The 27,575-nt window shown below is 40.7% G+C and overlaps 1 protein-coding gene across 1 annotated transcript in view; it reads right to left on the bottom strand.

Moving 5' to 3' along the window:
• Positions 1-370: 370 nt before the first annotated feature.
• Positions 371-27,575, bottom strand: part of LOC149794819 (verrucotoxin subunit beta-like) — a 61,191-nt gene continuing 33,986 nt past the window's right edge. Inside the window, exon 3 of the mRNA XM_089964476.1 lies at positions 371-7,648. Within this exon, the coding sequence (XP_089820602.1) occupies positions 6,044-7,645 (1,602 nt within the window). The 5' untranslated portion in view covers positions 7,646-7,648 and the 3' untranslated portion in view covers positions 371-6,043. The remainder of the gene's footprint in view (positions 7,649-27,575) is intronic.

Raw genomic sequence — 27,575 nt, 5'->3', positions numbered from 1 at the left:
CCCTCTTGAAAAAGAAACTTGACATTCTTGTTTTTAATTACTCTCAAAGCAAATTGTGTCCCATATTTATTTTAATCTTTCTATTTTGAAAAGTTTATAATACATATGCCGCAACCGCAACGGAATATAATAGCTTTAGCATTTCGCAGAACGAAACACGTTTCCAAGTGAACTTGAAGGTGGCAAAAGTTTGATACACCTAAAAGAAAATATATGAATTATGTACTTCAAACATTTATGTGATGAATTCCCCTATCATTTAAATGAAAATATTTTCCTGAAATAAATAAAAAATGTAAGAAAAGTATCTCAACAATATCAGTGCATATAATTAGTGCGTTGCTAAATAACACAAAAGTTTACGTACAGGTAAGATTAAATGAATTTATTTGACTGATATTTGCATCATTTTTGTTCCTATATAAACATAAGAGAGCTTTTGTCTAGTCTCTCATCCCATTACTCGGGGCTCCAAAAAGTAATTTATTTCCCTAGAATGAAAAGTGAAGAAAAAAATGAGAACTTTCTTTTACGGTATTGCGAATTAAATCCAAAAATAATACAAGAATAAAAGACATAAGTCCTAGTAATAAAAAGTCCTGAATAAAACTTTGTTCGAGTCCCAAAGAGATCCGAAATTGAAGACGATGACGTGTTTGTTGTGGTCAGCGAGGTACTGATGTGGCAACAGTCTCTTGTTGAACCACATAAATATTATTCCAGGTTTGAATTCAGTATAAATTCCAATGAACATCTTTGTCCAGAAATTTTATCAGAACACTTTTGTATTTCTAGGGAAAATAATCACTTGACTTCAATAATTTGAAGAAAATAAAATTTAGCCCAAACTGGACACAACATAATACAAATTAACACGTCAAGTGATTTAAGCCCAACTGCTAAACCTTTACAAAGCATCAGTTATACAACTAATTAAGACGCAAAACAGATTATCGGATGAAGGTCAAAGGTTCATTCTTCTGGGGAAAAAATAGAATCTTGTTATCAATTGGTACATGATAAATATCAGTCCAGCTATGACCTTGATCCATCTTATTGATTCTAACTCTGAGACAGATAAAAAAATTAAAAAGTTGTTTACTTGACAATAATTTGGTTAATAAGTTCATACACAATGTAAATAATGAAACTATTTTAGTTGTTTACATACATGAAATAAAAAGAATTAAAAAAGTCAATCAGGTCAGGCAGAAATAACCTCAGTTCTAGACAAGGTCAAGTCCAGTAAACAATGTTACGTTACAATAGAGTGTAATTAAACAAACAAAATTTAAAACAAACAAACAATTAAATTAAATATACATAACACTTCCCCATAAAACGAAAAGAAAGATTTATAAATTAACGCTTTCTTTTCACCATAGGCAAATTATACATGTGGGTCTTTTTTTAAAATATCATACGAAATCTAATGAATGATAAAAAGTATACATGAAATAATATATTTCTATACACGAGAAAGTGTATCTGCTATTAAATTATCATTTCCTTTGATGTGACTGATGTCAATATTATATTCCTGCAATAAAAAAAAACTCTACCTAAATAATTTCTGATTTTTGTTTTTCATCTTACCGATGAAAGTTATGGGGATGTGATCACTAAACACAATAATCTGAGAAGGAGCTAAACTAATGTAAACTTCAAAGTGTTGTGATGCCAATATCAAAACATAAACATTCCTTCTCGATGTGGAATAATGTCTCTGATTGTTATTTAATTTCTTAGAAAAATAGCACACTGGATGATCAACACCATTTTGGTCTTCTTGAATCAATACTGCTCCAAACCCAACATCACTTGCATCAACAGACAGACTAAATGACTGACTGCAATTTGGAGAAGTAAGAACTGGTGCACTTTAAATTATTGCTTTTAACTTATCAAAAGCCTCCTGACATTTTTTCAGACCAGTGAAACTTGGTTTTTTTGCTCAATCAATTTGTCAAGGGTTCAGCAATCATGGAAAAATTCGAACAAAATTTTCGATAGTATTTGATCCATACCCGAAAATTGCATCAGTTGCTTTTTAATGATAGGTACAGGTAATTCAGAAATAGCGTTGACCTTAGCATCTTTAGGTTTAAAAAGTCCTTATCCCACGATGTCCTAGAAATGTTACACAAGCACGGCAAAACTCGCTTTTGGATAAATTATTTGTCAAACTTTCATCATTGAGTCTGTCGCTAAATGTTTTTTCCAAGTGTCGTAGATGATGACATCATCTCTGTAAGCATAATAATTATCTAGACCAGATGAACTCATGTTCATTAAACGTTGAAAAGTACTTAATGAATATTTTATTCCAAACGGCAACACTTTATATTGATAAAGTCCATATGGAGTCACGAATACCGAAATTTCCTTTCCTCTTTCCGTTAGTGGAATTTGCCAAAATCCTTTCAGAAGGTCAAATTTGGTGACATACTTTGCATTTCCAATTTCTCAATGCAATGATTGATTCTTGCTAACTGAAATGAATCTGTTTTTGTCACACTGTTCACTTTTCTATAATCAGCGCACGTGCGGTAATATCTGGTTCGGAACAAGTATACATGGTGTATTCCAGTTACTTTTCCTCGGCTCTATGAAATCATTTTCCAGCAAATAATGATTTTCGTTTTTCAACTATTTCTGTTTGAGAGGGTTCATCCTGTATGGATGTTGCTTCACAGGCGTGGAATTTATAATTTCAGCGTCATGATAGATTTTGTTTGTTTTTGTAGGAACATCTAGAAATAAGTGCTCATATTCAAGCAATAGCTGCTTAAGTTCATTCCTTTCTTGTTGTTGCAAATGTGAAAGTTTCTGGTCCAGATTATTCACAATTTCTTAATTCCGAAGATTTGTTACTCCAAAAACTATAGAGTCCGATTGCATTCCTTCGTTTAAATACTCATTGAGTGGAACAGGTAAAGCTAAATTAATTGCATTATTAACCTGGCTATCTCTCTCAATATTTTCCCTTCAGATATTTATGTGGCAAAGTTGTTTTTATTCTCGCCGACCAAGAGTATTTATGATATAATTTATATCATTTATTTCCTTTCAACTATGTAAGAACCATAATACTTGGCCTGAACAGGATTTTGTGGTATGGGTAAGAGAGCCAGATCTCTATCACCACGCTGAAAACTCCTTTCCTTTGTATTTTTAATATAGGTTACTTTCATTTTTGAATTTGTTGAGTGCAAATTAGTTCTTGCAACCTCACAAACCTTTGACAACTTATACTTAAAATTGAAAACATGATCGAGAAGATTTCAGTATCTTCATTGGAAAGAAGTTTCTCTTTTGACAACTTCAGTGGTCCCCGCACAGTATGTTTAAAACCTATTTCAAAGGTACAAAATCGTAAAGATTCTTAAACTGATTCCCTAACAACAAACAAAAGTAAATGAATGCCTACATCCCAATCATTACCTGTATCGAAACAATATGATCGAATAATATTTTTCAAAGATTGTTGAAATCTTTCTAAAGCCCCTTGGCTCTCAGGGAGATAGGCAGAAGATTTGAATTGTTGGATGCCTATTTCGTACTTAACTTGCTGAAATATTCTAGACACAAAAATTCACCCTGAATCAGATTAGACAGATTTGGGAAGGCCAAATTGAGTAAACACTTTATCAAAGCTTTTATTGTTGTTTTAGATTTAATATTCCTCAAAGGATTGCCTCTGGGAATCTTGTTGACGCACACAGTATGGTCAACAAATATTGGTTACCTGACTTGGTTCTAGGTAAGGTACCGACACAATCTACCAATATTTTTCCAAATGGTTTGTCAAATGCAGGAATAGGTTACATATGTGCTTATGTATCTTTTGATTCGGTTTTCCAACCATTTGTTGATTCGGTTTTAAAACCATTTGACAAGTATGACAATATCTGCAGTATTTACAAACATCACTTTTAATTTTTGGCCAATAGAAATGATTTAAGATCATGTGATAAATCTTATTAATCCCTAAATGGCCAACCAAAGGAGTTGCATGGGCCACATTAAACATTTTCTGTCTGTATAAAATTGGATAATTTGATAGTTCACTGACCACTCGTCACCAGCAGGTACCTCGGGATGTCTTCAGTTTCTCATAAGAATTCCATTTTCAATGGAATAACAAACAGGTACTTCTGTGGCTTCAGTTTCACTAATGGCACTTGGGAACAAACATGAGACCTCAAAACTGTTTTCCTGTTCGACAAGTGATTGTCGTTTGACACCCTAATTAGAATAAAGAGACTGAGTAATTAAAAGAGGATCACTGCGATCAATTCCTTTCGATTGATCGAAACAAGGAGTGAAAGTAGCCTCATCAAAAGCCTAATCTATACATGTGTCAGCTAAAGGAATACTGTCCTGATCATCATCATTCTCAAGAGCTTTTGTGACATAGCTCTAGTAGCTGGGTTTTAATCAGGGAATTCTTTTTCAATCGGATCGACTTTCTGATCCAAACAAGGCTTGTCAGTTACACATGGATTAACCACAACCATATCTCCAGCTGGTTGTTCCCTAGTAATAAATCAACGCCCTAAAAGGGTAAAGAATACACTGATCCGACTGTCACGGGCCCTGAGACTAAGTCTGATGACAAATTTACACAATAGAGAAGAACATTAACAAAGCAGCACTCTACTCTCTGAATTAGAACACTCTCATTGGAAGAAGACTTCTCAGAAAAGGCAAAGTTCCTGAAATAAAAAAAAATCAGAGAAGCTCCTGTGTCCCTTAAATGTTTAATAGGGATACGACTGGCCTAATCACCCATGTGCGATGTAGAACCCTTTGACATGAATGGTTCATAATTCTCCATAATAAAATCAGTTCTGGGGTTTATTAGACACAACATGTATTGCTTTTAATAAGAGCATTTCGAATAGGTCTGTCTTTATTCTGCTGCTTATTTTTCAGTTTATAGCCATCAGAAAGTATGCGTCCTTTCTTCTGGCAATAGGTACACGTAGGAAGAGATAAGGGTGTTTGATCAGTCTTATCAGAAACTGTATTTCTAAAAGTTGTGCCAGATTAAAATTTGGAAGGGCTATTATTAGGCTGAAATGCGTTTTTACCAGACGACGACTGAGTTAAGACTTACTTAAAAAACGCTCTCCGTTACGGATCACTGCCATTTCACCTCTGTCTGCGTGGGTTCGAGTCTCGGATTCAGCCAATGTGGGTATGTGAGAAAGCTTCCAGTAGCTTCTCGTTGGTCGGTGGCTGTTTCCGGGGTTTTCCCGGGTTCTTCCTCCACCATTAATACTGGCCGCCATGTATAGCCTATCGTGTGCTGAAAAATGGCGTTAAACCCTACAACAACTGCAATAGGTCTCACCTGACCCAACTTAATGATTCTTACTCTGAGACAGATATAAAAAAAATGAAAAGATGTTTACTTGAATAATAATTTGGTTACTAAGCTCATACACATATAATATAATGAAGCTATTTTTAGTTGCTTATATAAATGAAATTTAAAAAACTTCAACAAGTCAAGCAAAAATGAACTCCGTTTTGGACAAGATCAAGTTCAGTAAACAATGTTAAATTAAATTAGCATGTAATGAAATTTAAAAAACTAAAACAAAGAAAGAAAGAATTAAATTAAATACACATATCAATTATAAGGGTAGAGAAAGAAAGATATTCCTTAGTTCTTTGTAGGTGTGCTATTATTTTGTGTGAATTCTGGCCATATTATTGGAAAAACACATAGCATGAAAACTTCTAAAGAAACATGTTCTAATATCATTTGTTTTAAAAATCAACCTCTATAAAAAATGTCTGCATAAAGTTAAACAATGTTATCATGAAATCAATTTATTAACCTCACATAAACATTAAGTGTACGACATTAAGACAACAATGTTGCATGCTCTTCCTTTGATCTTTTAGCCTTACTAACGTGGAAGAATTAACATAGGTATTAATTAATTACGGCGGCTGTGTAGTGTTATAGTCACCCATCGTATAAAATTCATTTATTGAGGCGCTCTACATACTAAGCTTTGGTTATCCTTCAAATTTGTGGCCCAGACGCATACACCTCAACGTCACTAATAATCTTCATATCACCTGTTGAGGCGCTGTACGAAATGAATGTTGGTTCTTGTTTCATTTTGTAACCCATAAGCACACACCTAAATTTTGCCGGACTTTTGTCATTGTGATGTAAGTGTGTACGTTTTACAAACTCCTTAGCATATTTTAGAATCTTCATTTGCATTTCCTTGTCTTCGAATGGCAACGTCAATGAATCTGCGTTGCGAGGTGCCAATCCTTTGTAATTGTCAGGATCGTATATTAGCATCTCTTTTAGTAGATCATCTTCTTCTACAATGATTGGTATCTCTAGCACATATACTGTACATATCTCAAAAGGGATATAGATATCAGTTTCGTCTGATAGGATATCAATAGTAATTTCATTTGTTCCACTTTCTCTGGTTTGGCGGTAACCGCTTCTTTCGTCTTCATTGCTGGATGTAAGCATTGCCACCAAATTCTCAATGAAACGTAATTCTTTCTCCATTTTTGCAATATACATATCGAGAACATAGGTAGAGAAAGGCGAATGTTCATGTTTCTTCAGGACTTTTTGTATTTGTTCGGATTCTGAAGAATCTTTCTCCATCTTTGGGTCACTCATTATATCATACAACTTCATCTGCAGCCAGATTTTGTGCCTCTTCAGCAGATTTGACAGTTTTTTAGCCTTTCGACGTATCCTCGGTTCCTTAATAGCGATCTTAGAGGTTTGTATGTCACTGAGTGCTACTTCTGAGTTGCTGATATCTTCAAAAATTGCTGTAACGGAATTTAGTACGGCTTCAGTAATCGGACTAGATGCCTTAGGCAGAGAGGAACATATAGACGCCAGCGGAAGAAGATGAACTCTTATTGGGCATTCATTGTCTTCAGCCAGTTCTGGAATTCTTTTATATATTTCAATGGCTTCCTGAAGGGAAACTGGGTTTGATGGGATATGTACAGTCCCGTGAATTCTAACCTTCAACTCATTTAGTTTGATTTCTTCCTTTGTTTTGTACAACCCTTGGACTTCTCCTTGTACAGGAGACAAAAGTTTCAGTTCAATTTTTCCTTGAACTTTCAGCTTCTCTTTTTCACTCTCACATGCTGTCTCCAGCATCAAGAAGAACTGATACCCGTACGTTATTCCAACAACAACATGTGTAGCTCCACTCTTTTTAATAAATTCGTGATGTCGTTCAATCTTTTCCTTTGAAAAGTTACTCGTTGATAAGAATTCATCCTTTGTTGTGCCTCTTGATTCAAGTGCTACCCTCGCTTGCATCTTTGAAGTTTTCTTATCTCTGAGAACTGCACCTGAGCCTTTGACTTCCAACTTGTTCGATAAGGCACTGATTATGACATTGCCTTTAATGTCTAGTGCATCCATCTTTGATTCCAAAGAATCTAATGTAGTCATATCTGTGTTGTGTGTGATGTTGCGACGCACGCGTACATTTTCATTTATGTGTCCATATTCGCATAGTGAAATTGCTGGAACTATTTGGTTCTTGTTCGCATTATACAACGTACCAAGCTCGAAAGGAAGTCCTAGAGCTGGCAACTGTAGAAGATTTTGCTCCTCTGCCATTATCTGAAATGAAATTTTAAAATCTTTTAAAAGGATTCGACAGCCGTTCTTCTTTGTATTTTTATATTTCATATCAAATCTAGATTGTTAATAATGGTATCTGTATCCACTGGAAGAGTAGTAGTGAAACATTATAGATGTAAATAATAAAACTAATAAAATTATTTGCTAAGAAAAAAGTAGGCAATACAACATTGCGATGGGTAATTTCACACTGATGGTTATGCCATTAACATGGAAAGAGATTTTAATACTTTGTTTACATCAAACAGCGGTCTTTAAAATAAGTTCGACTAAAAATGCAGTTGAGTATATATTGAATAAATTATAAAAACCAAACTCGAAATAGTTTTTTTTTAAAAACGAAATATGCCAAAATAAGTACTTACTCTACTTAATATACGCGCCGCTCTTTTATGGTATATCTACCTGCAGAGAATATATCAGCCATCATAAATCAAGCTTACATCCAATAGTTTACGACAACCTTGTATTCTTTCGGAACGAAACCGTTGCAAATACGACCTATGGGATGGCAAGTGCAGGTAATACCTGGTTAGTTCTACTGTATTATCACATTGATTGGGTGACGACTGGGCTTGTTCTATTATTGTCACACTACCAGAGGAATAGAACAGCTTGCTGATAGTATCGGTACTTCATATGTATTTATATTTCCAGGAAGAAGATTTTAGCGAAATCGACTTGTAGGTCGGGGTATTTTCTGAAAAATGTTTTGGCTCTGTAACGTAATGCAATGTTCTAATCCACATTCGTAAGTGTACGATGTCATGCTTTCACTTCCTTTCTCTCCAAAACATATCTACATTTTTATTTCGATATATGAGAAGTTGGATTCAGCATATATGCACACGCGTCATTATACAACATTCAAAATAGAAAATACACTGTATGTTATACTGTCTTCTAATTTTGACAAATCTGTGGGACAGAATCGGAAAACAAGAACTGCTTATAGGCACCGTCTCCAATTATCGAGTATAATGAACGAAAAGAAAGTAAGCGTTCCTTCTTAATAAATTTTGAGTTGACTATAACATTTATGTATTTTTATAGGATAAATAAATCTCTTTCAGACATTCTGGTAGCTATATAGTTTGAATACTTGAAACAATGCTAATTTGGAGCCATTACTTATTTCTGAATAAGTTTTTTGGTGGGGGTGAGGGTGGGTGGGCCTAAAACTGAGAAAACATATTAACAAATAAAGCTCTTCAAAAAAAAAAAAAAAAATATATATATATATATATATATATATATATATATATATATATATATATATATATATATATATATATATATATATAAAACCCTAGCAAAAATTTCTCTAACAATAAAAGCCAATTAAATACAGATAAATGTAACGTTTCACTGACACAAATAAATGTACTTACTACAATAAATTTTGCGCTTCAGTTGATCATGTTTGCTAAGCGTGCAAAAGCTATAAAATCAACATCAGTAAAAGTTTTAAATGTTTTCAAATAGGTCAAATGAAAGAAAATAGAATATCTTATTAAATAACCAATTAAATAGTAAATGATCCATTTCGTCTGCCTCAGTATTGGGGACAATGCTATAATATTTACGACCACGATACTCCAATCCTTTCGGCGTGTTGTTGCATACAATCTCGTTCAATCGATATCGATTAGGTTGAATACCTTTCTTTAGTGTGTTATTGCTAAGATTACCTTCTCAAAACATACCCGTCTATAGATTATTTTGTTTAGTATTTGGTAAATTGATCTTGCATAGTTGCATTCTACTTGAAGGACATTACTTGTATTCTTAAAATATTGTCCCTCTCAGATTAATATAATCAAACTGAAGTATGGAGTAAGTGGTAAGTGTATTTGTATATACACTGGCATAGATTGTGGTCTATGGTCATCCAGAGGCATATCAGGAACATGATTCAGTGGTCTGATAAAGAAACGGCCTTTGCAAACGCTAGGCAAGATTTGGATAATTTTGGCGGGGCCCGCTGGATTTACGCGCGTGGCCCCCTTTGAGCGCGTCATTAGGAAATACATTTTTAAAGAAGTTGTATGTGATCTTAAACTTAAAATGTTCTTCATTCACTTTAAAATTACTTTCTCTCTCTAAGGGTATATTTCTTTGCAAATTATTAACTCCCGGTGTCCCTGTGAACGCGGGGCCCGATTGGGCCAAATCGGTCTAATCGACCTAAGTTCAGCCCAGGTCAGTAGTGAAGGGGGGCACTTTACGTACAATGGGAATTAGCATTACAGACCCCCCCCCCCCGGGTTAGATTACGTACAATGGAAATTTAACATGGCGAAAAATCGTGGGTCAGATTACGTACAAGGGGAATTAACATGGCGATAAATCGTGGGTCACTCTACGTACAAGGGGAATTTAACATGTGGAATAGAGTTTGGGCTTGTTTAGGGACAAGGGGAATTGAACATGGGATTTTTTTCTTTTTTTTAAAAAAATTTTTTAAAAAAGGGGTAGGCAATTCAAAGGCTATCTCTTTTCGAGAAATATGGGGGCCCTGAAAAGGGTCTTTGGGTTTTCTTCTTCTTCTAATTTCTTCTTTTTCTCCACCAAGTTCTTATTTTATCTCCTACACTCTTCTTCCCTTTCTTTTTTTTCTTCTCCTCCTCTTCTTTCTTCTTCTCTTCCTCCTCTAATTTCTTCCTCTTTTCATTTTCTTCTTCTTTTTCAATTTTTTCGTTCCATTTGCTTATTATTATTCTTTCCTCTTCATCCTCCTTCTCCTCCTTTATCTCTTTCATAACGCAACTAATCTTGTCCTTTGCTTTTCTTAAGTTGTTAATTTCCATCTTTACACGATGGGGACTATAGGAATAATGGTCTTCAACCAGTCTTATTAGCATCTGTTCCATTATTCCTAAGTTGTCTAAAACGTCTTGCAAGGTTTGTATTTTGTCCATTTGGTTTGACGCCATCTTCTTTTTATTCTTTGCAGAATGGTTTGAACGACGAACACTGTGGGTTCTTATAGTGAAAGCGCGTACGTGAAGGAAAACATCCCCCTAAAAAACATAAAATGGATCTTACCTAGATCATGACCCAACAACGCGCGGACGTGAAGGAAAACATCCCCCTACTTTCTCATTTCATATAATATAACCCTAACTATACTCTCTACATACACTAAGAATCAATAAATAAACCCTTAATCTACTATTCACACAAACTTACTTCAGCATTTACAAACACAAACACACTAACACACACACACTTCCACTATTCATAAAGAGTTAGTGTTTATATTCACACTACTCTACCTACACACATTGGCAAATTAATAGTTATTTCTTTTCTAGAGTATTGGGTAGCCCTGAAAAGGGCTGTTGGTTTTTTTTCAACTCCAGATGCACCTATCTAATGGTTGCACCTTCCTGGCCTTGCGCCACACACGCATCTTCTTCCCCAGTCTTCTTTCACCTTTCTTCTGGGGAGCGCAGAGGGAGGATGATTCGCTTCAACACCCCAATCCTCTGTCTCGGGAATATTGAACGACATCCTCTCTTCTCTTTTCTTTTACTCTTCTTCCCTCTCTCTTCTCTCCTCCTCTTCTTTCTTCATTCTTGCTTCTTCTACGATAGCCTCCGCTGATAGTTCGTTTACTATGCGCCTGGCATATTCCAGGTACATCTGGAGTTCTAGCAGCTTCACAATCCTTGTATTCATTGTCTTGCTGTTAACAGGTCGACGATGGGTCCAACTGACGATTAGTTTTTAATTTATACTGAAAGCGCGGACGTGAAGGAAAACATCCCCCTAAAAACATAAAATTCATCTTACCTAGATCATGACCAAAAAACAACAACAACGCGCGGACCTAAAAGAAACACTCACTCACTTTTTTATGCTACCCATCACTATTTTAAAATTTTTTATAAATCACTTCATTAGACTATCCACATACGCAAAGCAATCCAGTCTAACCCCAAATATACACCTCAAACACCAAAAAGACATAATTTTAATCTACTATCCACATCAACCTACTTTATCACTTACAAACACACAAACACACAATCTTATACACAAACACATACCCTCACATTTTTTTGAAAAGAGTTAGTGTTTATTTTCACACTACTCTACCTACACACATTGGCAAATCGATTGTTATTTCTTTTCTAGAGTATTGGGTAGCCCTGAAAAGGGCTGTTTTTTGTTTGCTATGGGATTCATTTTTTAGTTTCTAAGAATGCGATGTCCTCTGAGGATAGACTTTCTGGCGATAGGTCTGCTTCTTCGGAAAGAGAAGAAGAACTCTTTGGTGTCGATACGGCAATCGACAAAGCCTCTGTCAGCTTCAGGTTGCTGCTGTTGTTGCTGCTGTTGCTGCTGTTGCTGCTGTCTCTGAAGTCTGTACTTCTCTGTCCATTCTTCTTTCTCCCTGTTCATTTCTTCTCTGAAGAGCTCTTCTATCAGGTCTTCAGTGATTTTTAACATTCGCACATTCTCTATTTCTTCTGGCTTCGGTATCAGACTGTGTCTGACCCTATGCAAATTCACGTAGGCTTCGTTGAGCTTAGCTAGTTTGGAGCACATCTTAGTAGGAGGATGAGTCGACAATGGATGGTTAGACTGGGAACAAACCGGTTCTTAAAGTCAAAGCGCGGACGTGAAGGAAAACATCCCCCACACGGTTTTTCGAGCCGCAACGTTCATGAGAGGGATAGTAAGAAATGAAAGAGCATCAATCCAACATTCTTATAGCTACACAAACCACAAAGGCATTTTTTTCAAAACACAATATTTTTTATTCAAAAAAATTACTTAACACTAAACAACAACTCTAACATTTTTAACAATAATAATAATAATAATATCAAACAATTTTCTTCAAATACAAACTAGTTTAAACAGGGCTGACAACGTTGTGAATGAAATTGTGATTTCCACTGTTGGAAATCATCAGGCCATTGATGGACACTACGTTTCCTAGCTTGAGACAAAAGATAAGCATAATGGTCACAAAACCATCGATCTACTTTCACATCGTTTCTAGAAGAAGAACGAGGATCGAAATGAGTCACTAAATGTTCTAAGGAATAGCCCAGGCTGCGATGATGCAGAAAATACACACAGTACTGTCCACACACCAAGGAATCTGTGCCTTGTAATTTCACGTTATTGAATCGGGTGGTTTGAGCATTTCTTCTCATAAAGTCGATGATATCGTCTTCCAAAGGGGGCAATCCGTACGAATCGAAATATTCCACACATCCTTCTTGAGGAAAGTAGACGGTTACCCAGTGGGTTCCTGGGAGATGACTGTCGTCCGTGTTGATCACGTAAGCTAGATGGTCTTTAGGTTTGCGATGAGGGAGTTCATCTTTAGCACAGACGACAGGATTCCAAGAAGACGTATACGAACTGTGGTTCAAAAGGTAATAAAGTTCCCAGGTATCCATTGATTTGTGTGTGTTTTTTTTCTTCTTCACAGGTAATAATAAGTCGTCAATTCGATCCTGACTTTTTGCTTGAAAATGTCTGACGAATAAACGGTTATTCGTTCTGTTTCCTCACTCTGATTCAGGAGAGCTTCGATACGATGGATCTCTTGAGTGGTTAATGGTGGACAAGAATGTTCACGCAAGTCTTTATACCACTGATGAAACACGTCTTTGTCCGAGATGAGACTCCAAGCCTCGTCCAGATACTCGTCCAATTTTTCTTCTTGACTCAGCATCAGGCATTTATCGTGTTGAATTTGACTGGGATGATCGTTTTGGCATCCATAGCACTTTTTCTTGATCAATTCCGTTATTTTTTCCACCAAGTGTTTGGCAAAACAGGAGACTAAATGGGCTTCTTGTTCTGGCCATCTCGATTTCATCATGATCACTTCTTCTTTTTCCACGGTCTCCTCACATTCCATGTCCAAAGTTTCTCCACTAGGTAAAGAGGGATAACAGTCTTCCATGATTTCTAATAGTCTAGAATGACTTCTCTCAAACTGTTGATTTCTATGGTATTGTCGAATTCTGCATGCAGGATGACGTTCACTGTGTTCTCTGCTTCCAGTGCACTCGCAAACTGAATTTCCACACGAATCTGGCCCGATTTTATAGGGTGGAAATGTCCCTCGTCGATGCCTTGGTCTGGAGTGAAATCGAAAGCCCACAAAGCATAGCCTCCTTCATAATCCTCGTACGTAATACCGTGACCGGTGTTGGTCCCTAACTGACCCGTGGCTTCGTACAGGGACAAGTACGATCTCAAGTAATTCTTCTGGGCAAAGTTAGGCTCGAAAGGTCGGGTACACAAGGTCTTGCCATCACGACTGACTTCGATCTTGGACACATTGTAATGCTTAAACTCAAAAGGATTTTCGTTGTGGACTCCGTTGAAGGCTGTATTCTTGACGATACCAACAATCAAACGCTTGGGTAACTGTCCTTGGAACAGATGATCTTCGATCATGGATCGCTGTCCAGCAGGAATGGTGAAGGTTTTCACTTCTACGCGTCGTATGGGATACTTGGCGGTTGTTCTGCTTAACGTTTGACTGATATCGTTTCCCACTTTAGGTAACACTTCTACGCGACGAACGTAGAGCCTGGCTTCTTGAATGATGGTTTTGTAAGTGGCATCAGCAGCCATCAAATGGAAAGCAGCACTACTGCGATTCAGTCTCAGGCGGATATCCACCCCGTTCAGCAAATACTTTTCTTGTAACCACATGTCCAAATGCAAACGATCCATCAGTTCTAAACTTCGCCCTAAAAGAATTTTAGTTCTACGTGTGTTAAACCCCACATTGTGAGGATTGTCATCTACTGTCAGGGCTGTGTCGCTAAACGTGTTTGCACCGGCCGTGTCAGGTTTCCATACCACGCAAGCATCCAGATGAGTATTCTTGGCTTCTTTTCCATACGTCAAGAGATTTTCCAAGTAGGCACGATACGGGTAAGTATCCATGCTGCTGCTGACTAGTTTGTTATTCAAGTACAAGTCCACTTCGCTGAACAAGGAATGCATGAAATTGTTAACAGGAGCTACCCTATCATTGGCTCCAGGATTGCTGTTGTCCGTTTTGCTCACTTTGACTTTCAAATACAGGTAACTGCTATTTAGATCGATGTAATCTTCGGGCTGTCCTTTGATTTCAAACTCGATGGGAGCTGATTCCGTCAAAGAGGAGAAGGGGTGAAATTCCACCCATTGGGATTCTTGCATCGTCATCATGGTGGGGGGCATGGCAAACATATCCAGTTCCGTCTTGGAACAGGCGCAAGATTCTCGGTGCATCATTTTTTTGTCTCTTTCTCAATAATCGAAAACGTCTAAGTCTCGAACGGTTCTTCTTTTCTTGGCCTTTCTAGCTTGAAGTCTGGTGAAAGGGTGTTTTCTGCGTCGTCTCTTTCTGCCTTGTCCTTGCTGAATGCCTGACTTGGTAGCGTGCAGGGCATTTATAGGTGTGTCTCGTCGGCCCAAAATGTCTTTACCCGCTTGCAGCAAGACATTTTTGCCTGCCCTCATGAAGGCTTCTTTAGGGTTTTGTTTGTCGATGATGACATTTTGGAGAAATTCTTTACCTTGCGTCAGTGCCGCATCTTTCAAGGCGTGCAATCCGCGTGTCACCATCGGTTTAAACACCGGGGCCACCGAACGAAAGGCCGATTTTAACATGTCTCCTAAACCGTGTCCTCGCTGTCGTGCAACTCCTCGGTACACTGGATACATGACTTACTTACTTACGAGTCGTGTGAGAACCGTTTTCGAAAATGGAGTTTCACCGTGACTTTTCCTTTGGTGAATGGAATATTTTGTCCCAGATCTCCTTTTATAGCAATGTTGACCGTGTCCAAATAAGACTTGCTGACAGGCAAATAGTGAGGATGGACAAATTCGCGGTGAATGTGGTAAGTGTTTCCACCTTCCTCGTCAGTGACCGTGGCAGAATTTACTTTGAAAGGAATGACACGTAGTAACGGTACGGAGGTGTGTCCCACCACGTTGTACTCCACCACATCGGAGTACACGAAGATCAAATTCAGTCCTTGGTTCAGTTCTACCGGGTAACGAAAATACCTTGCAAAATGCCCGTCGTTGTCAATCTCTGCCCTTTTAATCTTTTTGGTGTCCTTATCCGTGACCATTTTGAGGTCTCCACCCAAAATGTCATACAATTCAGGGCAAAATTTAATACGTATACTTTTTTCCTCACTTTCAAATTTGATGAGTAGACGGTGAGACAGTTTGTGGTACTCGATGGTGACACGTTTTTTTGCTGTGGTCAGAACTTTGTCAAAGGTTGCATAGAATTTGTCAGCGATGGCTTCCACCAGATGTTGACCACTAAAATAATGGCCTGGGTTAATTTTAAAGTGATAAACGAAAAGAGGAGGAGGAGGAGGAGGAGAAGAAGAGTCACTGCTGCGGGGTAATAGCTCCTTTGCAGAATGTGAGTTATGTTGAGGACTGCCCGTCATCTTTTGCTGCAGTGCTGGGTCCAAAATTTCGACGTCAAAAGTGTTTTGACCTTCAATGATGTTTTGGATTTGTGTTGGGTGAATCATTTCTACCAAAGCCACTTGCCAATGGGCTTCGTGATCTAAGGGGATGGCCTGAGGTAATTTGGCCGTGTAACAGTACAACGTGTTCTTGGGAAACACCTCCATGGAACTGTCACTGGGTAAAGTTAAGTAAAATTGGTTTTGGTGACTCATAATTCCAGAGTTCTGTGGCTGTCCGAGGGGATATTACTGGACGTCAGAGGCGTGTCTCCGCCCAAAATGGGGTTCTGGTTGTGGTTGGAGTGGTGACTGGAACTGGCACTAGACACAAGGTTCCCGTGGTTCCCGTTCGAGGAGAATTTCAGGGAGGGATTTGGAAGCAGGTAACCAATGCAACTGCTCAATAAAATGGTCCACAATTGTTTGTCTCCTTGTTGCAAACTCAAATTGGCAATGGCTGCCCCGATGACACAATACACCACGAAGATTTGGCAGAAAAAGACGATTTGCGTTTTAGGCACACGTTCTCCACATCACACCCACAAGGGTTGTTTTTGTAAATCTTGCACAGAAGAACTAGGGGAAGAAGGAGTGGTCGACGTAGCTGCGTCTGTTGTGTGAAAGGGCATGATGGTCACTTCTTTTTATAGTCGATGACTTGTGAAGCGTCGATCCAAGAATCGAAACTGGGTGGATATCCTTTCCAACGTACTTTGACTTCTTTGACACGTCGTTTACCCACTTTACGGGTTCTGCGTTCGAGAATGCTTTCGATGTCGTACACGTCGTCTTCTTTTTTGGTGACACGTTGTAACTCGGGCAAATAAAACGTTCCTTTGAGTACTTCTCCGTTCATGTCTTCCAATTTATAGACGGCAGGATGACGGCCATGCACTCGTCCAGTGACGCGAAACAATTCGGTCGTCCAGTTAGGTAAGTAACCTTTGTCGAAAGTGCGTTTGGTTTTGCCAATGCGCACCCAATCTCCTACGGTCAACTCTCCACTTTTCTTGGGGACAGCCCTCGTCGGGGACGTACCAAACAGGCGCTCAAACACCAACACTTCGTTCTCGGGAGTCACGTCTTGCGGGGCACGTCCGATGCTTCGATGGTAAGATTGGTTGTACGCTTGCACCAGGTGCGGTAAGATGTCGATGTACTTCAGAGTGTGGTGATGCGTAAAATATTTCCACATGCGTTCTTTCAAAGTGCGTTGAAAACGTTCCACGATGCTGGCTTTGGTTTCTGGATTCTCGGTGGTAAAAAAATGAATGTCACGTTTCTTTAATTCTTTTTGGAAAGCTTGGTTCAGAAATTCGGTGCCTTTGTCCGTTTGCCATCGAAGAGGGTGACGACCGCTTTGTTTCAACACCCGTTGCAGGGCTCGCACTAACTCGCTGCTCGATTTGGAAGTCAAGGGCATGACCCAGGCAAATTTGGAAAAGACGTCGATGACACAAAACAAATATTTGTAGCCACGATTATAGCTGGCCAAATGAGAGACATCGGCTAAATCGGCTTGCCATTGATGATCGATGCCTTCCACTCGGGTGCGACTTCTGGCAAACTTGCGTCGAATGGGTTTGTGTAAAGTGTAGGTAGCTTGTTCTTGTAACCATCGTTGCACTTGAGGTAAACGGAGACTTTTCAGTCGAGTTTTGGCAGCACGATACAATTTTTCAACTCCTGCGTAACCTGCAGGATGGGAGGGATCGTAGTAAATGCTGGCTAACACTTTTTCCATTTTTTGTGTTGGTTGGTGTGTTAATAAGACACCCACTCTTGGAGGATGCTACTCTTTTTCTCTTGGGGTACTTTCTTGGATTGCAATGCTTTGCGTGTGCGGCCAGCAATAGGTGTCGAAGAGGAGAAGGATGTCTGAGCGGGGGATATCGGTTCTTGTTTCACTTCTGTCTTCACTTCTGTCTTCACTTTCTTTTTCTCTTGTGATGAAGAAGGGGTGGCCATCATCTTTTTAATCCATCCAATTCTGGAGGTAGGTGGTGTTGTTAACTTGCGTACTTTTTCTGGTGGAGTTTGAAACCCTTCCTCTTCTTCTTCTCCTTTTTCTGTCTTGTTCACTGGTACTGGTGGTACTGGTACTGGTACTGGTACTGGTGATGGTGTTGGACTTTTCATCAAGGTCTTAAAATCTTTTAGAGTGGGTAAAGCTGTTTCGTCTAAAGCTTTCTGGTGAAAGAGTTGCAGTCGTTGCAAGAGTTGACCGTACTTTTGCGATTTTTCTGTTTCGGACAAATCTTGGCGATCCATCAAGGACTGCAATTCGTGTTGTAACTGGGACATCTCGCTCAAATTGGGATTGGGAGGTAAATGCGGGGTGCGTTGTTCTTGCCACCGATGGTATTCCATCCATCGTTTGTAAGGCACTAAAGCTAGTTTTCGTCCTTCCATGGGGTTGTCAGGGGTGGATTCTGAGATCCTGGGACTGCCGAAGGCCTTTTTATCTTGCTCCCACTAGTCCTCCCAACATGGTTCCCAAGACTCCTTTCAGTATGGGGCCTAACAAGAGAGGCAAAATGCCTCCACGTTGGACCAACATCTTCTTTTTTTGACGAATGGGAAATTTCTTTTGAACCATTTTCCGAAGAACGTGACGATGTTTGCCTAAGCATTGTTTCTGGTGTTTGGACAAAGGGATCGTGCCTTTCAAAACGTTCAAACAGCATTCGCACACGGTATCGATGACCTCTTTGGAGGCCGTTTGCATGAGTTTTTTTCGTAGGGGTGGAGAAGCTTTGGACAGGACAGATAACATGTCCCCATGTTTGGCTAAACGTGGTGGCAGTCCTTTCCTTTTCTTTCCTTGGGGTTTTCTGGAGGGTGACATCTTTGAGTCTTTAGGAGCACCTAAAAACACTGATACCCTACTCGGTCACAGGCCTTTTTTATACTGGAACGCGTCGCCACTGATTGTCTTTACGGCGTATTAGTTTGAGGACACGCATGACACGTCGTGCAGGGGTACGTAACGCACTAAATCGAGCCAGTTCTTGCTTGGACAAATGCAGTAAACTTTGTAACATGCCCGATCTTTCATGGACTTTGATTTTGGGAGAAGGTACTTTGTGAGCAGCAGCCACTGCCGTTAAATTGGAGGGTCCTGCCACTGGGGAAGTTCTTTTGGGGGTCATCAACGGAGAAGTTCTTGGTGTGATCAACGTCTCCAAGTACTCTTCAGTTCCTGGTGACATCAACGGAGAAGTGGACAAACGTGAGGCTGCCGGAGACGCAGTCACCGCTGTGGCAGGTCGTGGTTTGCGAGTGTAAGGTTGCGTCCTGGCCGAAGTGCCTCTCTTGCGACTAGTTTTCTTCTGTGGACTTTTCTTTTTCTGGGGACTTTTTCTCTGTTTCTTTTTCTGGGGGCTTCTTTTCTTTTTCCGGGGTGGTGGTGTCTGGTCAGAGGAGGGTCCTGCCACTGGAGAAGTTATTCTTCTTGGGGACCTGGTCTTTTTCTTTTTCTTCTTGGGGCTTCGTTGGACTTTTGTCTTGGGGAGAAGTTTGGGGGCATTAGGATCCCATCTTAAGAGTGAGCGAATGATGACCCCTCCTAGAGTACCGCTCCCTCCAGGTTTCAAAATGATTTGTTTTTTGGTTTGAGTGTCGATGCGGGGATCGGCCAGTTGGACTAAAGCGACTTTGTTTCGATCAAAAAAGCGTTTGGTTTGATGAGGAATCTGAATGATTCCTTGGAGTAATTGACGTGCCGTCACCGTGAACCATCGTAAGACTTCTTTGAGACTAGCTTCTAAGACACGAGCTCGTGTTTGTGGATCTTTTTCTCGACTGATGCCATACAAGGCACGAATCAATTTGACGGGAAGATGCGACTGAAGGGACGTCATGTTCGCACTGAGAGTGAGACAGACGAAAAAGGGTCTGAGGTTTTTATAGATTTTTTTATGGGGAGTGAAATGAAGTCGAGGACGGAGACGTGTACAGGACAGGCCCTCCGTCTTGGCACCAGTGGTGAAACAAGTGGGTACGAAATCGCAAATCCTCGGGAGTCGTAGGTTTCAAATCGACGAGTAAATAGGCGTGTGGCGTTTGAGTGGCATCGTCGTACGCCTGAGTCAGCCAAGGCGTTCCTAACTGTTTGGCTAAGACTTGCACTTGCGATTTATCTCGAGGGCTTTTAAACAAGACCACGTAATGCGCATTGAGACTGATGGTGCGATGGGCTTTACTTTGTTGAAACAAATTTTGGGTGATGTAAACGACACTGGCATTACGGTGATGCCCTTTGCGCGTGAACCACAATTTAATTTCTTCTTCGTCTTCTCCTAACATGTCGTCGAAAATGACCAAATGGGTTTGACGGGAGTCAGAGACGATGCCGTCGTCTTCTTTAGGAATGCCTTCCACAAACACGATGGAATCGCCTTGACTTTCTCGCAAGAGGCTGTACGCCGATTGCCACTCTTTGTAACACCACACGATCCGTTGAGGGGGTCGATCGATCAAATGATGTTTATGTTCGATCAAACGTTTGACGAATTCGGTTTTGCCTGAACCGCTAGGTCCAGCAATGAGCATGTTAAAGGGATGGCGAAGATACAAAGCCTCCCAACTGGCACGATCTAAGTGTTCGTCGATGACTTTGACAGTAGAGGAAGAGGGAGCAGAGACAGCAGAGGTAGCCATGGTGTGAGAAATGTCACTTGTGACACGAAAAACAAACAAGACAAGAGTTTATATACTTTTTTCAGAACACGTTTATTGAATGTTTTTTTTCAAACATGAATACGAAAGACAAAAATACATAAAAGCCAAAGGCTTAAGTACAAGGATAAAAGGCACATGATAACGATGAACGTGGAATAAACACAAGTGTCTGTACAACAACCACATGTTTTGGGTAATGTTCTAACCAGTTCTATAGTAGGGGGTAAGGTCACACAAGTGTCCTCCCGAAAGGGTCTTTCAGGTCTGTCCACGACAGTCCTGTCCTGGGTGACGGGTTCTTCTGGCACCGTCACTAACACGGGTTGAAAAGTAACTTTTTTCCTTGAACAACTCTCGTGCATACTGGGCCACTTCTTGGGTCCAAGCCTCAAAACCCCATTCTTTCCAGGCACGGACATCTGTCCAATGGGGATGTAAGTCACAAGCTACACACACATCGTCATACACGTCTTGGGTAGCTAAAAGTTGACGAATCTTTTTTTCCTGTTGAGGTCGAGAAGTATCCAGATGAAAACGCAAGGCTTTGAGCAAAAGGAGTTTTTCGTGACCATTTAAGGCCATGGAGGTGGTAAGTACTGATCGTAAAGAGTCCACAAAGAATCGGCTGGTAAACGAAATCCCAAAAACAAGTCACTAAGACACACACCACTTGTCGTCCCAAATTGAATGGATACAGTTCTTGTAATAATCGATGGTAATGATCCACGGTTTGAATATGGTCATTGAGTTCCTTCCACGGAATCTGTTGGATGACATGTGACATAAACCGTGGCATGGCAGCCTGTTTTTATATTCTCTTTTTTTTTGGATGCAATACACGTACTTTCTAGCCAGAGATCTTCGTTCTCCAGTAGGGAATCTAAATCTTGCATACTGTAACCGAAACGTCAGAGTTCGTTTAGAAGTTTCCTCTTCCGCTAAGTAGATTCCACGTAACAAATGTTGGTAATCCTTTACCTTGTCTTCCTCAATGTATTGCTGTAGGTGAATCTCGAAGTAACCATAATTATGAACATGTCGATCATTAGCGACCTCAAAGTGTTGAACAATGTCTGACCATTGAAAGAATTTCTGACGAATCAGTTCTCTTATATCATTCAGGTACCAGTGGTTAAAGATCTGGTGACGTAACGGATGCAATTGTTCTTTACGTTTCACTTGTATTTTCACCAGCTCTCGGTAAATCCTTTCTCTCAACTCCACAGGCAAAGCACGAATGTTCTCTAGCAAAGTATCCATGAATAGGTCATACTAAATCCTCTTTGGTCTGACACAAGAAATGTACTGTTTGCACAAACATGGTTTTACTTCAGTGTCGAATTTAAATAGTTGAGTCACTAATCTACACATTACAATTCGTTCAGAAGTTTCCTCTTTCACCAAATTGACATTGTGTTCAAGATGATGGTAATTCGTTAACTCTTCCTCTGGAATTCGATGCAGTACGTTTACAATGATGTAGGTAGAATCGTCCATACCAAACCAATCCTTTTTAAAACTAGACGATCGTTCATCAATGTCTGTCCGATGAAACACTTTCAATTGAATCAATCCTTGTATAGCCTTCAGGTACCAGTGGTTCAAACACCGGTGACGTAACGGATGCAATTGTTCTTTACGTTTCACTTGTATTTTGACCAGCTCTCGATAAATGCGTTCTCTCAACTCCACAGGCAAAGCACGAATGTTCTCTTGTAAAGTATCCATGAACAGATTATTATGGTAAAAAGTTACTTCAATGTCTCAGTCCCACTAAAGGTAAGTAATGACAATTCGGTGACCATCGAGCATGTTCAACGTAGGCCGAATCTTGCGGTTCCCAGTGGTGAAGTGACACACCGCAACTGAAGCACTTGACTTTATCTCCTTCGCCCAAGTAGAAAAATCCGGCTCTGGCTAATTCTTCAGGGGTCGGTCCTCCCAGATACTTTGGCCATTTTCCTTTGAACGATTGAAGACGATTTTCAAAGTTGCAGTATTCCGACAAACGCACAGGAAACGAATATTCGTCTTTCACAGGTTCGTTTCGATGAGGGTTGAGTGACATGGGTAGGAGTTTGCTCAGGGCTGGATGACATCCGTAGGGGGGTAGACGTGAAGGTGAACATTCCCCTTTAAAACGAAACCCAGTAAAATGTCCAAGAGGACGAGCAGCATCGCTTTCGCATCCCTCAGGTTTGACACGCACAGCATCACTTTCCATGATAGGGGTAGGGGCACTAAAGTTCCCATGATGCTTTACGGCATCGCTCAGGTCACAACGTACAGCATCGGTCCCATCGCAAGGCTCACAATCGCACTCGTCTGCAAACTCCGTTACGCAATTACAATGGTAACCACATGGACAATCGCAGTTTCCTTCCGGACATTTTCCGTCGCAATGCCTGGGTCTTATCCATCCAGTATTAGTCACACTAGAGAAAGATACAACTTTTTTACAATCCCCAAACTGGAACGATGTCTCTTTCAAAGTATTCATCTTGTTCGCTCGGCCTTGGTAGTCACAATGAACTATCGATCTTGACCATAGCCCTTTTTTATACTAGTCGCAATGCAGTCTCCAGCTTGTACATCTTTCCTTTTTTACGTTTTTTATGTCTTGTTTCGGAAGGTACCGTCTCTAAGGTACCGTCAACATTGTACCGTAGTGTCATGGGTGGAAAGGCCATAGAAAGGTAAGGGCAGTGCGGAGACCATCGAGTATGTTCCAGAATAGCTGAATCTTTATAGATACATAGATCCATTCGTAACTTCAGTCCGCAAGCGAAACACTGTACCTCGTATCCCAATCCTGACTCAGGTCCCAAGTAGACAAATCCTGTTCTAGCTAAAACATGCGAAGAAGGTAATCCTTCCCTATCCGTAGGCCATTTCTGAAACGTGTCCAATCGACGGGCACAATCACAATAGTCAGGTAAGAAGACTGGAAAATGGTAGGGTTTGAACTTGGAGTTCTCATCGGGTTTCTCACTCGAATCTTGCTGTGACGAAGTCATCTTTCTGGTGAGTGGCTATCCTCTTACAACCAATGTTTTATACCAACGTGTCCATACGGTAAGGTGAAATGATTGCGAAGTCGAACTCGCTTCTGGTACACGATTTGATAAACTTTTTCCAAAGGTCGACTGACGATGTGGTGAGTGGGTAAACGTACAATCTTGTTCGGTTGGTAAGTGGTCACTTTAAAGTTTCCATCCTCTCCCGATTGCAAGGCTTCTTTCAATACCCCAAAGTTGACCACTCGACTGGTACGATAATTCAGAGTCAGTCCTTTCACTTTGCACGTCGTGTGCACTTCTCCTTGTTTGTCCCGGTATTCGTAGCCGTAATTTTTGGGACCGCCACTGACGAAACTTAGAATCTTGTCGTCGGGATGCTCGTCTGTCCAGGCTCCTAAACGGTCTCCTTCGATGCTAGGGTGATGTTGAATCGGGTGATGGATGTAAATACAACTGTCCGTGTCAAAGTACAGGACGCGTTCTTCTAACAGTTCTAAAGCTTCGTACAATTTTAAGCGAGCATGGGCTGTCACGTAAGCCGCAATGATGACATTTCCAAAAGGGTCGTCTTGTACAAAGTCCAGATCTTCTTCGTAATTGACCAAGATCAAATTCTCTCGAACGACGTCCACGTGTTTCATGTATTTGGTTTTGTCGTGAATCATCTGGAAGTAGCGGGAAGGTTCTGTCAAATATTCCGTCTTGGGTAAACACGGTCGTTGTGCCATTTTACCCCACAAGCAATTTAACATCACTTTGGCAAACGATCGCCTGCCTTCGTTTTTCTCGATGTGGTCTAAAGTGATGCCTTCTTGTTCGTAATATTTCTCTTTGAATTTTATTTGGTCTTCGGGAGTGTGACACCAGGAAGGATAGCCGCTGGCTTCTTGCTTCAGTTTCAAAAAGGCATCCACGTAGTCGGCGAAAATGCCTTTCTGAGTAGGGTCACCCTTGCGGTATTGTTGTGTCTTGGGAAAGTGGCAAATTTCGTACACTTCTAACAGTTGGTATCCCATGTCCAGAGCTTTGAACAATTCTACGCTGACCCAGGTTCCCGTCAAGGCCCGTTCTTCCTGGCTGTGCTGACAAGCTTGGTCTTGGTTGCACGTTTCGGCACAAGTACGGCACAAGGGAAACATCAGTTTGCCTTGACAATGGTGAGGTAAGACGGGATGGTAGAGGTTCGTGGGAGGCAAAACTTTACACTTGATCAAGCCTTCGTATTGTCGAATGTTTTTCAGGTCGATGTGTTCCGTCAGCAATTGTGGGTGCCCTACAGGAAAGCGACAATATTTGCACACGTAGGGATACAGCGAACACACGTCCAAGTATTTGATTTCTTCTCCTTTCTCTTCGTCGGCTTGGTACAGCAAACAGGTGGCATTGGTCCTTCCTCCGTACAAACTATCCCTCGGGTTCAGCGGGTCCATGAACTGGTAACTTTCCACGAGGCGTTTAAACTCGGGATCGGTTTTCATACGGTAATCGTACTCGTGTTCCCACATTTCCACCACTTGGTATCCTTCCTGTTCTAACTTTAGGCGCCGCTGACAAGTGTCCTGGTACACGTCTTCCATGGTTCGTTGTAAAAACTGATTTTTAGTGCCACGGTCAGGGTAACAGACGGGACATCCGTGAAATAAGCAACCGTTAAACTCGTACACGATCTTGGGGTTTTCTAAGTCCCAACCATCGACCGAATACGTTCCGATGGTCTTTTCACCCCCTCCGTTGCGGGCATGCTGAATCCACTTGTCTTCCTTGTCGCACAAGTAATGTAACCAACGTAGGGCTTTGACCGAGTATTGACGCTTGACATAGTGGGTCGTTTGAGGGCTGATGACAGCTACGGTGTTTTCAGGCATGAATCGTTGTCGATACACTAAGGAACACGCTTTGGCAATGGTGCAAGCTTCTTTCAAAGGATCGACCCCTCCGTGTTCCACAGCAACGTCGTAAAATGTCCACGTCGGAACGACAATACTTTAGCATTTCTTCCTGAAAGTCGAAAGGGTCCGAGGCGTGAGCCTGGTACCAAGCGTAGAAAGCTTCTCGTTGTTCGGTACGCATGTTGTCGGGGTCGTAATAGTGAGCCTCGGGCAAATGGGGTAGAACGGCGTGTTGATTGGCTTCCGTATTGAAAAAGTGTGGAAAGTACCCTTTAGCCATTTCTGTCATTCCAAACGTTTTAGGCATTCGACTCAAAGGCATGGCCAAATAGCTCATCGAATCTTTAAACTGTACTTGTCCCACTTGCATGAAAATGATTTTGGCTCCGTTCAAAGTCACTTTAGGACGTTCGGTGCCTTGTTCCGTATAGTATCTGAGAAGAAACTGTCCATCGTATCCGGAAAAATTGTGAGCCATCACCGTGGCATGACGATGACAATCTCCGTAACGTTCGATGTCCTCTTGGCTCCACGTCTTGTCGATGGGGTCTAAGACCCATTGGGCAAAATCGGCTAACGTGTTCGGTCCTCGAAAGATTTTTTCACGCCCTCCAGGAATCTTGCTGCAGTGAGGGCAATGACTGAAGATAGGTTCTTGAATGCACTTCTCGCACGCTCGATGAGCCACGCAGAAATTAGGAATGTGAATACCGGTCTCTTGCATGCATTCGAAATCGAAAAAGATGAAATTGCCTTTCTTCTTGTGACTGTCCTCTTTCTCTGGTGGGGGTTGGTATTTTTGCACGTAACATTGGTGTTCCAAGTCCACGATGTGGTGACAAATGTGACATTTTTTCTTTCCTGAACATACGTGTGCCTTGGTATTATTGGTACGTATGACTTGTCCACACGTAGGGCACAATCTCAGGAGTTGACAAGCGCATTTCTTCTGTGAACCTTGCGTTTTCAGATGTTGTTGGTAACAAGTAGGGCTAACAAACGTGGGCAGACAAGTCGAATAAGGCACTGGTTCTTCGCTCAGACAGGGTAAAGAGGCCAAACATCCTGAGCATTTCAATCCACAATGCTTGTGTTGCTCTCGATTATTATAACCATGGTCACATTTCTCACAGTAATAACTGTATCCCAGGAATCCGGTGATACTGGTAATCGTATCGAAATGGTCATCGTGATAATAAACATGAATGCATTTTCCGTCCTTAAAATCTTGCCCTCGAAACAACAGAGGCCCGCGCATTTCTTGAGGGTGCACTTTTAAGGTGTAGCGTGGAGCTAGGGCATCTTGCAATTTTTGCATCTCAGGAATGCCACAGTGTGTGTCTTTTGACAGGCCAGCTTGTTGCAACAGGAGTTCTGCTTCGTTTCGTTGTTTGGCTCGATGGGAACGTTGAATAGTGTTCCAGGTTCTTTTCCATTCTACCGTGTCGTTCTTGTCGGCATAGGTTCGTCCCACCACGATGGCACGGGCTAAACACATCTGGTCATGAGAGTTGTTAATTCGGACGAGACTCTTTTTGGTGTTGCGAAGGTCGTCCACCAATAACATCTTTTTGCGTCCAGTTCCTTGAGGAGGAGAGACGTGGGTCATGTCCAATGTGGCTTTTCCATCGGTGATGTCAAACTGGTCATTAGATTGTTGCACGTGTTGAATCTTGTCCATGACTTTGGAAGCGGTCAATTCTGCAGGGGTGCTAAACTCGATCCAAACAGGGGATTTCAAACCGTCGTGTTGTATGGAAAGTCTCAAGCGATCGTCTTCTTTGGGTTGACATTGCTGCTTGAGTGCAGTGAGCAAAGAATCCCACACCTCAGTGATGAACAC

The sequence above is a fragment of the Sinohyriopsis cumingii genome, chromosome 7 (genome assembly GCF_028554795.1).
Source record: "Sinohyriopsis cumingii isolate HCF-2022 chromosome 7, ASM2855479v2, whole genome shotgun sequence".
Lineage (NCBI taxonomy): Eukaryota > Metazoa > Mollusca > Bivalvia > Unionida > Unionidae > Sinohyriopsis > Sinohyriopsis cumingii.
Note: the sequence above shows the minus strand (reverse complement) of the source record. Positions and strands in the feature narration are given on the sequence as shown.